General features: G+C 36.8%; 4 protein-coding genes across 4 annotated transcripts; 1 reads left to right on the top strand and 3 right to left on the bottom strand.

Moving 5' to 3' along the window:
• The first annotated feature begins 541 nt into the window (after window positions 1-541).
• Window positions 542-6519, top strand: LOC145897374 (katanin p60 ATPase-containing subunit A-like 2). The gene is made up of 14 exons (XM_082985633.1): window positions 542-680; window positions 920-1051; window positions 1176-1318; window positions 1642-1790; window positions 1987-2120; window positions 2194-2293; window positions 2474-2628; window positions 3352-3528; window positions 3672-3769; window positions 4104-4214; window positions 4370-4459; window positions 4625-4697; window positions 5108-5215; window positions 5566-6519. Exons 1-14 carry the CDS (start codon window positions 624-626, stop codon window positions 5695-5697), a joined length of 1659 nt encoding a protein of 552 aa, XP_082841759.1. The 5' UTR covers window positions 542-623; the 3' UTR covers window positions 5698-6519.
• A 1704-nt stretch (window positions 6520-8223) lies between these two features.
• On the bottom strand, window positions 8224-10702 carry LOC145899271 (uncharacterized). Its single transcript, XM_082988003.1, has 6 exons — window positions 10642-10702; window positions 10388-10467; window positions 10035-10201; window positions 9631-9741; window positions 8997-9182; window positions 8224-8746 (listed from the first exon to the last, which is right to left on the bottom strand). The coding sequence occupies exons 1-6, from the start codon at window positions 10695-10697 to the stop codon at window positions 8597-8599; spliced, it is 750 nt and encodes a 249-aa protein (XP_082844129.1). The 5' UTR covers window positions 10698-10702; the 3' UTR covers window positions 8224-8596.
• Window positions 10703-11631: 929 nt separating this feature from the next.
• Window positions 11632-13912, bottom strand: LOC145899886 (uncharacterized). The gene is made up of 6 exons (XM_082988818.1): window positions 13773-13912; window positions 13478-13554; window positions 13109-13296; window positions 12808-12921; window positions 12167-12352; window positions 11632-11823 (listed from the first exon to the last, which is right to left on the bottom strand). The coding sequence occupies exons 1-6, from the start codon at window positions 13910-13912 to the stop codon at window positions 11632-11634; spliced, it is 897 nt and encodes a 298-aa protein (XP_082844944.1).
• Window positions 13913-14256: 344 nt separating this feature from the next.
• Window positions 14257-16827, bottom strand: LOC145899171 (uncharacterized). The gene is made up of 5 exons (XM_082987898.1): window positions 16607-16827; window positions 16285-16528; window positions 16065-16175; window positions 15697-15882; window positions 14257-15297 (listed from the first exon to the last, which is right to left on the bottom strand). The coding sequence occupies exons 1-5, from the start codon at window positions 16777-16779 to the stop codon at window positions 15109-15111; spliced, it is 903 nt and encodes a 300-aa protein (XP_082844024.1). The 5' UTR covers window positions 16780-16827; the 3' UTR covers window positions 14257-15108.
• Between the last annotated feature and the right edge of the window lie 142 nt (window positions 16828-16969).

The following is a 16969-nucleotide window of genomic DNA, read 5'->3' as shown; positions in this document are numbered from 1 at the left end:
TCCGTATACCCCCGTCAATCAAAAACAAGTTTTTTAAAGTTAAAGCAAAATCAAAACAGTCTATGGTATTACCTTGGACGATGTTAATTGTTATGAAAACAAGAAAAATCCATAATTTTCTTTTCTGTTGCCTTGCTCTAAAACCAAGTAAAAGCCGTTGCATGATCCGTCCGGACCTTTCAGCTCGGTTAACTTTTGTACCACGTAACATGTAATACGTTATAAAAAATTGTTTTTCGTTTTGTGCCCGATTATTCAAGCAAACCTTTTTTTCTCCTATGACTCCTTGTCATGCTTCAGTAGGTTTATTGTATGCGGTCGCAAATATAATTTTTATCATTTCAATGAAAAAGAAAAACACGTTTTTGCTTACATAAACAGTTTTTTAGTATTGTAAGTAATAATCAAATACAGTATTTTGTACCAAGACTGTGTAAATTAATTAACAGTCCTTTTAAATTAATTAACAAAACTGTGGAAATCCTATTAAGAAAGTACGATTTCTATGGTGCTTGTAATCGTACGGCAGCTTCCCTGACTACAGAAATTTTGCTTTTTTGTTAACTTTTATTTTGACTTAATATCAATGAAATAATTGAAATTTGGAGAAACAATTGATTGTCATGGCTTTGGAGTTAAGTTATCAGTCAATTAAAACAGCCAATAGTGTACGCGAATCGGTAAGTACTTTATTATTGTTGACCGTTTAGTTTGAATATATTTTGTTGCTTTGCTAAATTACTCAAACCTGATTGCCGCAAAACTTTGTGTGTACGTATTTTTTCTTTGGTCGAATGTATTTAAAATAAACTTTTTTGTGTACCTATTCACGGTTTTGTAGTTAGTTGCTAATATTTTTGTGGTTTTATTTTCATATTTTTTAGTAATTGTTGGAAATTTGGTGAAATTTTATTTGCAGGAAGACTTGCGACAGGAGACAAGAAAAAGGAATCTTCTTATTTTAATTTTGTCACATTTAACTGAAAATGGCTACCTTGATACTGCAGCATCACTGGAGAAAGAAGGAAATGTTAGCTTAAATAGATGGCAGGTGTGATGAGAAAAATAGAACCTACTTATTATCTTCAGTAGTTGCACATAACTCTTGCTTTTAGTTTCATATGTGCTATAAACTACTGTAATGTTCAGTGTTGCAAGTGCTGTTACATTTATAGGTCTGCGACAACATCGACTTGGACAACATACTGCAGGAATACGAGTCATATTATTACATAAAGTTTCAGAAAAATCCAAAGATCACCAGGAAACTTGCAGCGAGTGCTGAAACGAATAAATCAAGAATAAACAGAGCTAGAAGGTGAGGTTTAGTAATCCCTTAATAAATTTATGTTAAATTTGCAACAATTGCATTTTAAGCCTTTCACATCAATTAAAATTTACAACATTAACAACACAGCACATACAGACTGCTTGCTGAAAGAAATTATTGAGAATGTTTATGGAAACTAAAATGTTTGCAAGATAAACTTTACTTCAGCTAAATGTTGCATTGTTTATGTTGAAACTTAAAAGTTTATGAAACCTAAAGTTTATGAGTTATGTTCCTGTTGACTTAATATCATCAAAGTTGCTTTTGTCAATATTACATTTATTGTATTGTATATTTGTATACCTCTTTAGACCAATACAAGCTGCCAATCAAACAAACGACAGCACATCACTACCACGGATATCAAATGGAAATCAAAGTGCTCCAGTTGGAAATAGAAGAAGACCCGGTTCTGGTGGGGATTCAAAAAAGAAAAATATTAAATCCAGGATATCAACAGGTTCGAAAGTTGTTTGATCCTTTTGATGAAATTATTCAAGTATTCCATGCTGCAAACAAGAGGTCATAACATTGGTATTTTCAATCAAATCATTTCTTGTATAATTGCAACCAATGCCCAATGCATTGATTTGTGTTAAATACAGTTGTGATTAATTAGGAAAATAAATGACATAAACTGAAATTTTTTTTTGCAGAAAATAGCCGACAAAACAGCACTTTAAGTGAGTCCTCAATTCCGGAAAGTGTATCTGTAAAAGCGTCTGATCTTGGGCTGACAGTTTCATCGGTCGGTATTCGGGAAGAAAAGAAAACGGACAAGTGCAGGAAGGTTCGTGAAAAGTAGTCACACATTTAATACAGCAATCTGCAATGCTTTCATTGCAAAATTACATTTTGTGCAGGAAATTATTGATGTAAGGTCAATGTTGACAGATGCCATCAGAGGAGCTTCAAATGACATTATCACTCACAGCAACAATGACAGAATTGTTAAACCATTAGGTAACATTAGCCATACACTGAATCCTATTATAATATCAGACCCATATGGGTTTTGTGCTGTTAACAATAAGTAGTTTATTTTAATTGCTTCATGCAAAGTTTAATATAGCATTATTGTATGAACACTTATCTACAAAATATGCCTTTACATTGCCGTAAGATATACGTGTTTGGTTGCAGGTGGATTTGTCGGTTTCAACCATGAGATGAGGGAACTTGCCACTGTGATAAGCCGTGACATTTACCTGCAAAACCCTGACGTTAAGTGGAGCGACATTGTGGGCCTGGACCATGCAAAATGTCTTGTGAAGGAAGCAGTTGTTTATCCAATCAAGGTTTGTGTTGCTTTGTTTGTGGCCCTTATTTTGATTTGTTGGCCATTCATTGCCATGCCAACCATGTTTTTCAAATTTTATGAGTTTAGGCAATGCAAATGCTTTGCTAGTTACATTATCAGGAAATCTCAGAAACTAATTCCTATACCAAACCGTAGTTATTTTCCTAATCTGAAATCTGACCCCAGACAGACCGGAGCTAAGATAACAAGCTCTTATTCCAGTCGGCATTTCAATATGACATCTAATTGTCCTTGCCAGATACATTATCCATCCTGCACTGTTTAAGATAACAACACTGGGTATTTGCCTCCGCTTTGTGGTGAAATTACTGACATGTATTCTCCGCCTCGTCAAACCCACCACAAACAAATCGGAGAGTTAGTAAAATCTTGTCACAACGTCGGGTGTCAATAGAAGAGCATGTTGACATGATTTAAAAGCTGTCTTTTAAGTGGACACTGCATGCTTGTAACAGCTTGGTTTAAACATAATGTTATAATCTCATAGCAACAACAACTTGTTACCGTGTCTATGGAATTTAAAGGTTTTGCCAGAAATAGGCTGCATTTGAAACTAATGCTAGGAATAAAGTTATATGTTATAATCATATGAATATTAAATGTTTTGTTCATCTGAAACTCAATTGAAAACAATTTAAATTCTGTGTTATTAATCCACTTGTACAAACATATCTTGAATTCCTGGCATGTTTGTGTTTAGTATCCACAACTTTTTACTGGGATTCTGTCGCCATGGAAAGGAATTCTTCTTTACGGTCCACCGGGCACGGGAAAGACAATGCTAGCCAAGGCAGTTGCTACTGAATGCAACACAACATTTTTCAATATTTCCGCTTCAACCATTGTCAGCAAATGGAGAGGAGACTCAGAAAAACTTGTAAGTTAAATAACAATGACTATAAATAATTTAAGCGTGATTGTAACAGCCAGCTTAGGGGTTGTCAATTTATTTAAACTTTCTTGTGAAAATCATCTCAATACTAACTGCCAATATCCAAATTGCATGTTGTTGTCCTGAAGGTTCGTGTGTTATTTGAACTTGCAAGGTTTCATGCACCATCAACTATCTTCCTTGATGAACTTGAGTCTGTTATGAGTCAAAGGGGTTCTGGACCAGGGTGAGAATGGGGTGTTGTATTTCACATTGTTACTTGAAAATGTGCTCACATTTGTCCCACCAATAAACATGACGATTGCAGTATTCCGTTTTAAATAAACTTAGTACTGTTTACTGTTGGGTTGTTTGTCTTCTTCACTGACTTCCAATAATTAATGCAACCACTTGTACATTTAATAAATGTTATCGTTTGTCTAAAATTTCACCAAGTAATAAAATAAATGTGGGGGGGGGGGTATTTTTTCCACATATATAAGTTTATCGAGCCATTCATTGAGGTCTGCCTTATTGCTACATATTTATCTTCTTTAAGATTTTTCTTACTTATTGTTTAGTGGGGAACATGAAGGCAGTCGAAGAATGAAAACAGAACTTCTCGTCCAAATGGACGGGCTCTCGAAATCAGATGACCTTGTGTTTGTCCTTGCTGCTTCAAACTTACCATGGTAACTCGCACTTGACTGTTTGAGAAATGAGGCTAACCTAACCATGTTAAAGCCTGAATAGAATTTTTCTCCAGCTAAGCTGTGCCATTCATTTGCACAGCAGGTCACCATAATACCAAATACCAGTTATATTAAACCTGGATTTGATACTGTAGGGAACTTGACCATGCAATGTTAAGGAGGCTGGAGAAAAGGATTATTGTTGATCTACCCAAAATGGATGCAAGGGAATGCATGTTCAGAAGGTCAGTGTTTATAATCTTACATGTAATAATATGCTCATTAACTTGTTGAGTTTTCAAATCAAATACTTGAATTTCTGCTCGCCTTTCTTTAAAGGTGCCTGGTTTCTCTTCAAATGCTTGTATTTATTGTGCAGGTTTTTCTTTAAATTGTTGTTTGAATTTCAGGTTCCTTCCTCCGTGTAATAAAGAGGGTGGACTTGTTATAAACACAAGGCTTGATTATGAGAAGCTTGCAGAGGTAAACGATTTATATGATTTTGATAAAACCCATCACCCATTTATTTTGTTGAATCTGTTGTTTTTCAACACCTTAACATTCCACATAATTACTAGTTGAGTCTCTAAAACCTACAAAACTTTGCATGACCTTTCAAGAAATAAAATTGATTAACTTGTGAGAAAGGACTTTGTCATTACATTGATGGTAGTTTCCAGTTAAACACTTTTTGGCACCTTACTTGTGCATTAGTACACCTAAGTTTTATAGTTCAATATATTTTATTTGGAATACTTAAAGTTACTTGGGCTCAGTGTAAAATATATGTCAGAATTTAATAGCAACAATCAACACTCGTGTTTTACGCCTTCTCTCTGTATTATTACCTCATATTTTGTGCACATGAAAATGTAATGGCCCCTTTTATTCAGAATACTGAAAGTTACTCAGGCTCAGACCTGAAGCTTGTCTGTAAAGAAGCTGCCATGAGAGTTGTGAGAAAGATCTTCCATGCGTTGGAGGAGCATAGAGATGGGGAGGTTTGTCGTATAGTGTTTGATATTCTAACGAAACTTCAGAAGTTAAATAGTAAACTATTGTTTGCGTGGTGCTTTGTCAGGTATTTGTATTATGACGCAAAGAACATAGACTTGTGGGGAACTGACCTTTACTCACAATTTAACCTTGGTTGTGTTCTACCCAAGTTTCGACTGTAATACACTTGGGAATTATTGGGGTTGGGGTGCTTGTTGCGAAAAGTCGGTAAAAGTATAAAATTTATGTTTAATTGTGCCGGAAGGTCAGTTTATTCAGACATTACAATATTGCAGCAAACCACTGTTGATAATTCTCCTATAAAATTTATTTCCGACTCAATAAACATTTTAAGCAACTCCCGGATTTCGCGCTTGAAACAATCACGACGAGCGACGTGTTGGACGTTTTAAACCACACGAAACCTGCATCGGGAAAACTAACCCACAAGTACATGGAGTGGAAAACGAAGTATGAGTCGGTGTGAAACTGCACCGAGTGTGTGGTGTTTTTATGGCTACCATACGCGCTGCTGAGAACCGACCTTGCTTCGCGTCGTATTTTGCGCTGCGAAAGTACTAGGTTGCTTTTTAAGGTATTGCATATTCATAGCCATAACGTTTTCTGTGTTCATAGTAATTTCTAGGCATGTTTGAAATCAGCATCATTTTAAGACCGTACACTTTCAACATAAAACTATTTATTGTCAAACTCTCTTCTGGGAATTGTTTTCGAAACCAGACGTTCGTCAGGACTTGACATGACAAATCGCATGCGTCAACCGCGGAATTGCCCGGTATTAAGAAATCTGCATGTGAATGCACGGTTAATGCTTGGCGTACATTTTGCCAGACAGAATCTCGCTCTAAACTTTGCCAACCTGTCAGTCTGAGCCATAGGTCATTATTTTAAAGTTTTTGAACAAAGTTCAAATCCAAACATGCATCACTTATTTCCAAGGTTTTTCTTTAAACCAAACCCACTTTGACCTTGACAAAGTCTGGTTGGTTGTTTTTTTCCATTTTTCAACCTTGTTTTCTTGAAGGTTTTGCTTTCAATTCACGATCTGTGTATCTTGTGACCATAATTGTTTTCCCGCGCATTCCACTGTATTTGAATTTACCCACTGTAGTTCAACCCTAGAGTGGCCTTAACATACCTTTCACCCTGTGTCTATCTACTTACATTATACATAGCACATTCCTCTATCTTCCCTAGGAAAACTTTGCGTGTAGTTTAGGCCGCTAGTTCCGTTTGCTTTTCAAAAGGTTATTTTTTCGGGAATACAAAATAAATTTCTTGCACGTTGCGTGGAGAATATCGGCCTTTGAGAGCAGATGAGGTAGAGGTTCCAAAATAGAATTTGGATTTGTTTTGCAAACTTCATGTTTTCGTTGTTAAACTTCGAAAAAGAATATTTCCTCTTTGTGATGCAACTCGGCGACAATTTAATTTCGAGTTTGAAACTTACTTTGTCCGTGATTCCCAACCTACGGTACGCGTAATGCATTAGTGGTACGCGAGAGCCTTTCGAATCGTATATGAAGTTACTTGTAATGAAACAAAGTTGTTTGTAAAATAAACTAGTCGACTTTTACAAGTGATGACGGTTAATTATGCCCGTATTTATCCTCCCTTGCTCATCGGATTAAATTGTGTTTCACGGTGTTTGTTGTAAGTGTTTTGGTTTATCTTTATGTTTTAAACTTCGGCTAGGAAACAAATCGGTAGAACGCAATAACACTAAAAAAACAGGTGGGTTAAAAAACGTTGAGAACGACTGGTTTAACAATAACACAGAATCTGCTTTCCGCAATGAGAAATGATAAAAAGTTGACCGCGTGTGCTTGCGGTGGCACGGAAACGTGATGCGTGTCACACTTTGACCTTGCTTGCATCCATGTACATCCCTTGTCCGCAATTACACTTTTGGCATTGTTACATTACACGACGTTGGTTAATCGAAAACCCGTGGAGTCGATGACGGACAATAATTTAAAACATTGCATTCTGCAGCCATGGTTTTAAACCCGTTGCCCCTTTTCCTCCATAACGTTCAATGTTATTTCTTGTCAGGACATTATGTTCGTGCGTTATTGTCGTGCATTCAAAGACAGCTTCGGTGGCACATGAGCCGAATGACATCCCTTGTCCTCAAAGCCAACCTGTCCGGCGCAAAAGACGTGTGTCTGGATCGTGCCGAGGTCAAAAGTAAGAAGTACGTCATTTCTACATGAATTCACCAAAAAAAAAACGTTGACAATCAGCCAGAACTCAGTTTAGGGCCGTGCAGTAAATACGGTTTGACCTGGTTTATTTGCAAACACAGAAACAAACATTTCCTATGTACAAAGCAAACGCAACCCAAGGAAACAGTTATTCCACCATCCAACAAACACACACGCATGAGTGCACAAAACAGGCCGAAATGTTTTTTGATGAGAAAGTTGACAACACAACACACTTGCGTAGTCTTAAATGCTAAAAAGAAAAGTTTGTTATTTAAACATTATGAAAACACTGACACAGAATCGCCAAGGTGTTTCATACACTACTATAAAATATGAATTGACTTTGAAATTCCGGGAATATGAAAGTAATTACATTGCAGATAATAGGTCAGCGCTGGCTAAGATGCAAATTTAAAGACAACTGTTTTAATTACAATGTTGCCCGGAGAGCGGCACGTTCGTTTGATGAGCCAACAAAATTAACGGGCGCAACAAAGCATTAAAAATGTGGAGTCACTCAGACGAGAATACATTCCATGCCGGCGTTGCATAAACCGCTCGTTTCCTGTCATGAGTTTGCTGAGGCAATTGATTTTCTTGCTGCATTGCATTACATAACACAGCATTCTCGGGGGCGGTTAAAATTAATTGCGACGAACAAAACATGGTAAGCGTTATTAGTTTAGGACTTTATCAAGTACACCAGTGTAACAAACTTCATACACTATGAGCTTTTTTTCATGTTTATTTCGTTAAAACTCTGAACATGAGGGATTGTTTGCACATCAGTAAAACACATTTTCTTCTGCATACATAAATTTACACTGAAAAAGCCTCTGAAATATAAGAACTGAGAAAAATTGAATATTTTTACAGATCAACTCTTGCCACATTAAAATGAAAAAAGGGCGGTCACTGCCTTTGGCGCGCTTTTCACACAATTCAATTGTGCCAAGTTGTTTGTGACGTCACAAGAATATTGTTCATTGTCGAATGATTGGTTATTGTTTTATGTACAAGCAATATTGTATGTTTTAATTTTGCATTGAAAGGGCTTAGGAGGAGATTTATCGAGGTTTGACGGTAGTCCGCGTACATATTAGTATCCGTAGAAACCTTACAGAAAACGTTAGTGGGGCGATGTACAAAGGTACGTCATCGCAAAGCATTGCTTTCACGCAAGCGTTGTGTTAGCGTGGCCTGGTCACTGAAGGAAAATCCAATGGAATCAAGGTAGTTATGGACGGATGAATATTTTTCATCAATGTAATCCAACAAGATCTGAATTGTGTCATCGGGATTACTCTGTTAACAATAGTAACCAAAATCAACTAGGTATCAAAATCCGTCTGTTGTTAACGAAAGTTTTGGAAGCTAAATAATTTCTGAATATTTTAGTGTAATGATCGCCAACTTCTATTATACGTTTTACCAGGTAAATTTTGCCTTGGTTAAGTATTATTGTTTTGTCTTTGTAGCGATGACTATAAATTTATTAAAGTCAACAAAGAATTGTTAATCTATTTCATGATTTTAAAGCTATCATTAACCTTACCTGTGCTGCATTGTAATCCTCAAATATTTTGCTCCTGTCAGTTCCACTCATTGCCAGAAGCAGGGCGGACATCATCCCCGTCCTGTCCCGACCATGATGGCAACAGATTACAGCTGGTAGATTTTCTTCGTCGTTAAGAAGTTGTAACACTGTCCTTATTGACACCCCGCACAGATCGACCGTCATCTGCCAACAAAAATAATTACTTTAGTTTTTGGCAGCAGTATTGCCATTCACAAAATTTCTTCCATTGTGTAAACATTGAGAACCCTAAACTATGAATGTGTTTTAATTGAATCAGGACTTTGCGTTTACGGGAAAATCGTATCATCTCCTGCAGTGCTTTCCAACCTTTTTCAGTCCACTTTTAATGCAAGTTTTATTTTGCAACCCACAATGAGATATGACCAAAACAAATATTACATAATGATAATGCAATAATTTCGTGATCTAATAGAAAACTGTAACATTTAGAAATGCTTCGCGACCCACTGGTTGGGAAGCACTGATATACTGCAATATTGACCCAATGACAATCATTAATAGGAAATCATTTTCGCAAATTGGTTTCAATTGAAATGTGACAAAAGTTCGAATAACACCAACGAGATCAACGCATTGTGAGCGATCCCACCTTGTAAATAGTGATGAATCCTAGCGACTTGATCAACTTTTTTATGTATTTGCTCACTGATTTCGTCCCCAGCATTCTCCACATCACCCAGAGCGCCAGAAGCCGATATCTCTAAGAAACAAAACAACAGTCTTTTACGACCAAATTTGCCATGTTAGAAACTGCATATGTTCATGTGCATTTGCATTTGCAAGGTTCGATGCCCTTTCATGTATTAAGTAGAATTGTTATAACGTGGAATCACCAAGGACCGATTAAAGGATCAATTGTACTGTTATGAACCTGGTGCTTTGAGCCTAAATTTAAGGCAAAAACAACAGATCCAGTTAAGAACGGAAAACTTTCGATATTTCATTTTTTCCATTGTTTTAAATATTCGATACGAAACACACACAAAATCCAACCTGAGCTCTGGGGAAAAGTTCGGACGCCATCATTTTGCGCAGACACGTGGTACCGAAAAACTCAACCATATAATGTTTAATCGGTTCCACATCAGAACCTTTTCGTTTCCAAATGATGTCATCGGATGACGTCATCTCCATTTCCCTGATGTCGACAACGTTGACGCCTAAAAATACAAATATATGTATAAGTGGGCGCCTAACTTAATGGTTTTATCGGTGCCCGTGGCATTTTATATCTTTTCATCTACGTAAAATATACATAATTTGATTTGTAAATGATATTCTGTGTTTCCCAATTAAAACCAATCAACTTTAAGCAAACAGGTTGGGTGATCTGTAAATAACCTTACTTTGAGTATTTCCATCGATAAGTTTCATTCCGTCTTCGTGAATATATTCACTCCCAAAGTTTCGTAAATCAATCACAGACCTTCGTACAATAAAATAACATAAGGGTTATTTATAACGTCCTATAAACTTTGCTGATTTTCATCGACTTTGATGTTAGAGAAGTTGTTGTTTTATCTAAAGTCACGTTAAATCACCAGCGCATTAACGGACAAAGTAGTCATCCCCATTTACACAGATGTAAGTGTAAACAAACCTTATCCCAACATCCTTGTGTAACTTGGTAAAATCGTCTTCACTAATTTTGTCCATCCTTCCACTTCTATAAACCCGCAGATTTAAGTGATCGTCACATGACTTTTCCTGCGAAAAGTTGTAATCCTCAGGATTTCCACCGAGAGGCCGAAAGTTTTTCACCGACTTCAGCATATTTTTGATGCAAAGTTGAAATGAAGAAGCTTCGTCGTCTCTTCTCTGTCACCTTCAGCTGTTGCATTTGTCCGGAATCGACTCGTCTGAACTACCTATACTTGGTTAAAATGGAGAGAAACGGAGTGCAGAGCATGCTACCACAACGTGACACCGTCCAATATTCCTGTCATGCCAACACTCTGGAAAACGGGCGAAACTGACAAGTCCCAGATTTTAATGTGTGGGAAACGGCATGTATGACGTCACAGACGTGCATAATGACTGTAGAACAATTACATTGTTGGCGCAAATACGGATCAATTGGCGCGTATTCTTGTTCGTGGAACACAAATCCTACAGTTATGAGATATTTAATATTGCTTCCAAGCATGATGTGGTGGCAAGCTTGACTGGTTAAATTCTTGGAATTAATTTCCCCACAGAAACATGATTTAACCGCGCAGCGGAACTTCCGATCATTTTAACAGCGCGAGGTTAAAAGGTCATCTTGTTAGGAACAACAAATTTTTTCTAGCCCAAGATTTTTACGTCTTATTACAACTCAGAAATGCAATCCAATAAAATTGCGGAAAGCTTATTTTGTTTACAAAAAATTTGCATTGTCCGGAGTTGCATAAAAGTTTTATTAATATTTAGATGAAATAACCACGAATACATTTGCACGGTGTCGACATAAAAAGAAAAAAGAAGTCACAGAAATTAACAATTTTCATTTTTCAGCGCAATTGAAGATGTTTGATGACGTAAAAATGCGATTCATATCCTTCTCACATTGCCATGAGAATATAGATTTGATCCAGTGGCAGCAGGATGTTCATTTGCATAAAATTAGATGTTTTAGTTCCAGCTGTTCTTCGAAAGAAAACCCGATCGATGCAAGATATTGAGGAACAGAACCGTATTTATCATCAATGTAACTCAGTAGACTTTCCATGACGTGTCTTGGGGCGCCTCGCATGTTTTCCGTGCATTTTCGTAACTCAACGTGTTCCGGTGGAAGGCTTATCTAAAAACGAAACTATCTCAAAAACTTTTTTTTAAAAAAATTCAATGAGTGGTTTTAGACCCAATTTCATGTCCATAAAAATCCGCAGGTAAAGGTCTCAATTAAGTGATGGTGACTTTTTTCTTTCTAGTAAACTGATATCCCTTTACAATTTAGGGCTCCATTTTTAGATGTACCCCTTGTTTTAGGGCCACTTACAAGCCAAGGGCGGTCCTAACTGCTGGAGTATTTGGACAATGAAACCCCAGAGAAAGTCAAAATTTTAGGCACATGTATTCATCAAAACTTTCTCTTCTTGTTTCGTCACAATTTATTTTCCACTAGGGCTTTGTGACGTATTTACCTCTGTCCTATTGTAGTCGCTCACAATCAGTTCTCGGTCAAAACCACACATGGCCAGTAGAAGTGCAGCCAATATTCCTGTCCTGTCCTTCCCGGCATGGCAACATATAACAGCTGGGATGTTATTCGCTTTGTTTAATAGTTGAAACGCTGAACAAATCGAAATCCCACAAAAGTCTATTGTCCTCTGAAAAACAAATACATTTCTCCACCAGGTTGTAGTCATGTGTGGTGTAGGTCGCCTGTCTTGCAAGCACCACAAACCCCAATTTATTTTATCGTATATTTTTAAACTGACACCACCAAGTGACGTTATAAACATTTTGTATCAAGTCGCCTGATGGCGCGTTACACCAAAATAAGACTGCATTCATGACTCGCGTCAGACCGATATGTCAGGAATTCCAACCTGGTTTTCTGAGTGGGTTCGAATCCCGATAAAACAAAGTATTTTGATCACTTTTTGGACTAAACCGGGATTCGAACCGAGGTTATTCTGGGGACGATTCCCGATTAGGTTTTCTGCTTGGGATTGCTGGCGCCGTTGATCGAAATTCGTAAGCAGGATAACCAGGGTTCGAATCCCAGTGCCGTCAATGAAAACAAATGCGTAAAACCTGATTATTTTTCAACGTTTTATACCTTATACATGAAAACGAGTCCCTTTGTATTGAAATAATCACTAACGTATTTCCATATCGCCATGTTGCTGCCGGTGAACTTGGAAATGAACCACATATACAGAATTTTCAGCATCTGGAAAAATGTTTTGTTTTTGGTCGTAAGTGTTGATGACATCAGTGATGTCAGTCATTTTTAGACTGGTTTATCGCATTATGAGTAATCATGATATGGTGATATCTTGTGCTGTGATTTCTGTTTAACTTCAAGCACTTAACGACCGATAGACAGCAGGAAAAGCACGAAAGCAAGATTTTAGTACCTGGGTAACCTCGAAGTTCCAACTAAAGAAGAGTTTGTGGACGAAATATTTTCCATAGAAGCTTGTCATGAAATGTTTTATTTGACTTTGATCGATCGACATGTGACGTTCCTCCCAAATAATTTGCGTCGTTAAAGCTTTTTCCATGCTACGTATGTCAACAACTTGCAGGTCTGCCAAAATAAAAACTACATTTCCCAGAAAGCAAACAAAAACATTGGAATTCGACTTTCGTTTTTTGCACTGAAATGAATGCCTTGTAAAACTCTTAACTAGGATTTTACAGTTGAAAATTCCAATCGAATTTTTTACAGATGTGGGCGGAGTATACAGTTTATTATTGGTTTTCCATTAGCAGGAGCAACTTACTGTGGTTTTCATCCAAGAGCTTCGGACTGTCGTTGGATTGATATTCGTAGTCAGGTGAACGGAAATCGATAACGGCTCTACACCATAAGCATATTGTTCAGGTTATAATACAGCATTGGAAAAAAATCGGGTAGTTACGAACCGGTTAAAGTGAAATATATGCATTACGTTCGACTTTTGGCAGATTTTAAATTCCATTCATAAAACTTTTTATGCCTAGTTGTATTACAGTCGCAATATAATAGCTTATAAAACTTGATTATGCCTCAATCAATATGACATAAGAATGACAAACCTTATATCAAGCTCATTTCGCAAACTCCGTAAGTCGGTTAGAGTTATTTTATCCAACCTTGCACTTCTGTAAACTTTGATCTTTGGTTTTGATACGTCATTACTTCCAACTGGCCTAAAGTTATCCAGCGAGTTGTACATTTTAACTGCGACAGCAAGCTGTCCTGCACTTAACACTTATTCTGTCCAGACATGCACCATCGGACGCACCAAATGAAAACACACTTCTCGGAATTCATTTGTTCAATAAATGTGATAGTAAATCACGACCGGATAATCCTGGTTGTAACGTAACAATCCGTGTTTCCGGAGCAAACCATTTCGGTGTTGTTCATGTATGTAAGGGATACAGGAGGTGAGAGACCAAATCTTGGCGAAAAAGCTTTATTTTTTAAAAAACTTTCTTGTACAAAACACACAGATGGTGAAAGCAGTCTTTTGCAAAACTTCAGTAGGAATCTACTGTAAGGACGATGTACGTGCATTGCGAATATCGTTGCATAACCAAGGGCATTAGTGCTGCAACGATTGTACTTTGGCATTGATTGAAATTGTACTTGGGTGTACATTGACAAACGCTTTTTCTTGTGTATTTAACGCGCTTCGTGTCGACAATTCGTGGCATATTCTGTAGGTCAGCGGAAGACAGACCATTAAATATTTACAACAGAAATTCCCGAATATATTTTTAAGAGGCTGATGACGTAAATCACGATAAAGCTGTCGGCTCGTATTTGGTTAATGCCAACAAGAAGCAATACGATTGGCGGCTTTCGCGTTGATAATTAGTTTTTAAAGTACTCGAATGACAACAATTATGTGTTTGGCGGAAATCTGATGTGATCGGAAGTATGACGTCATATAATTGACATTGTGAATAGCACATTTATAGATGTAAACATTTTCACATAATTTCTTTACTTGGTGCACTAATTTTACTGTAGACTATTAAAGTTTCCATCGCTTATAAAGTAGGCTGTTTTTTAGCTTATTTCATGCTTTTACTTTTTTACTTTACTTCGGAAAAGAGAAATGAAATGTGGTCATAAGCTATCCAACCGTTTTGGACTCCTACACAAGTAATATAGTCGAACACTTAGGGAGGTATTGTGTTATGGATGTCAAAGTATCGGATATACTGCAAAAAACTGCTCTTAAACATCATCTTACAAGATACTTGCACAGAGGGATAGCTAGCTTAAAGCATACACTGTACGTTTAAAATTTACACAACGAGCCAATTACTGAATTGCACCAATAACAAATGGCTTAAAACAGTACGTGCGTGTAAAATTAAGGCAAAAGCTTTAAAAAATAAGCGTGAATTGCACAAGTTGCTAGAGTAGAATGCGTTCTTTCAACTCTTCTTGCTCCTCAACAGAAAATCCTATTGACGAGAGGTACTTGGGAACCGACCCGTATTTTTCGTCGATGTATTCGAGAAGTTGAGCCATGACGTAACGTGGCGATCCACGTAATGTTTCACTATATTCGCTGAGTCCAGAGCCAGTGACTGGAAATGCCACCTGTGAAATACAGTTAAATGGGGTTAAAGAAGCAGGATTTTAGTCATTTTTCACGCGAAACAGAGGTTCTTTCAACAACAAAAACTATAACATGAAATAATAAACAGTGATAGAAATTAGATTGTTTGCAAACAAGATCATTTAACGATGCAGTCAACATGCATATTTAAAAAATCACTACATTTTTACATGGTTAAATTTATGTCAAATATTTGGTAAGTTATGATATATATATATATAAATGATATAAAGTAAGCACCAAGATGCAGTGCCCGGGACAATTGTTTCCAAAAAAGGATGCGACCATTTAACATTGCAGCATACAATGCCAGAGATAGATGAGGCATTTGATGACAGTGGTTCAACCATTAAACTAACAGCATTAAAACTCAAACTTACCTCAGTTTTGCTGTAGTCATAAACAATTGCTTTTCTTTCGCAACCGCAAATTGAAAGCAGCAAGGCCGCTATTATTCCTGTCCTGTCCTTCCCGGCATGGCAACATATCACGGCTGGTATGTTTTCATCATTGTTTAATATTTGGAGAACTGTGCGGATCGACACTCCACAGAAATCAACAATCATCTGCACCAAAATGTACGCTGATGGTTTAAAAAAATTGTGCTGGGACAAACCATTTATAACAGTTATCACAATACTATGTAAAGAGAAATTGCCAACAAACTTTAGCAATCAAGACTCAAGAATAACATAATATGTGTTTGCAATCATAAGCTTACTTAAATTTTATATTATGTTCTGCTCACCTTATAAAGAAACAACAACCCTCTTTCGTCAATTATTGAAATACTGTAAGACCAAATTGGTTTGGTTCCAAGCAGTGGGATTAAAAGTGACAGAAGCAAAAGCCAAATGATCTAAGAATGTATAAAATTTTTTATTTGTAGTTCTAGCAATTGTTATATTCATGAAGAAAAGGGTTTCAAGAATTTTATTTAATGCTTTAAAAATCAACCATATGGATACCTGCCATATTGAAAGCAATCTAGCAAACAAAAGCCCACGAACAAATTCTCTTCCAAAAAAATTGATCATAATATGTTGAATCCTTTGATTTTTTTTATCACAAGCTGTTGTTTTCCATTTTATTGATGTTGTATTTTTGTCCATTGCATCAATGTCAACCACATGAACATCTGCGGAATCATCGAGAAGTCTTGACCCCCCCTTCTTAAGTTCATTGTCATGATTCCGAAAGTCTATCACAGATCTGTGACATAATAAGAAATTACTACAATGACAAAATCATGCACAAAGCGAAAATAGAAACCTTAATTATTTGGCCTACTTTATTCCGAGTTTCCATTGAATGTCGTCCAGGTCTCCCTGCTCTATAAAATCGGGCTTTGAACATCTGTAAACCTTGATTTGTTGTGTATTAAATTCTGACAGGACACCATAGTTTCTGGTAGAATAAAGTTCACCACCAACTGGTCTGAAGTTTTTGAGGGATTGAAACATCTCTGCCGTCAAAAAAGCCCTATTTTTGTTTTGTTTTCCTTAAGTATCGTTCTACATCGAGAGGCAATCATGCGTTGACCGGCACAGTATCGGATTTGACCTTTGGCTTAAAAATCATCCAATGGACCGAAAACACGAATGATATAAACGCAAATATTTTCTGATAAATTAACTTCAAAGAATTTTCATT

This window comes from Ascidia mentula, chromosome 4, assembly GCF_947561715.1.
Source record: "Ascidia mentula chromosome 4, kaAscMent1.1, whole genome shotgun sequence".
Classification (NCBI taxonomy): Eukaryota; Metazoa; Chordata; class Ascidiacea; order Phlebobranchia; family Ascidiidae; genus Ascidia; species Ascidia mentula.
The sequence above is the reverse complement of the archived record's forward strand: the minus strand, read 5'-3'. Positions and strand labels throughout refer to the sequence as shown.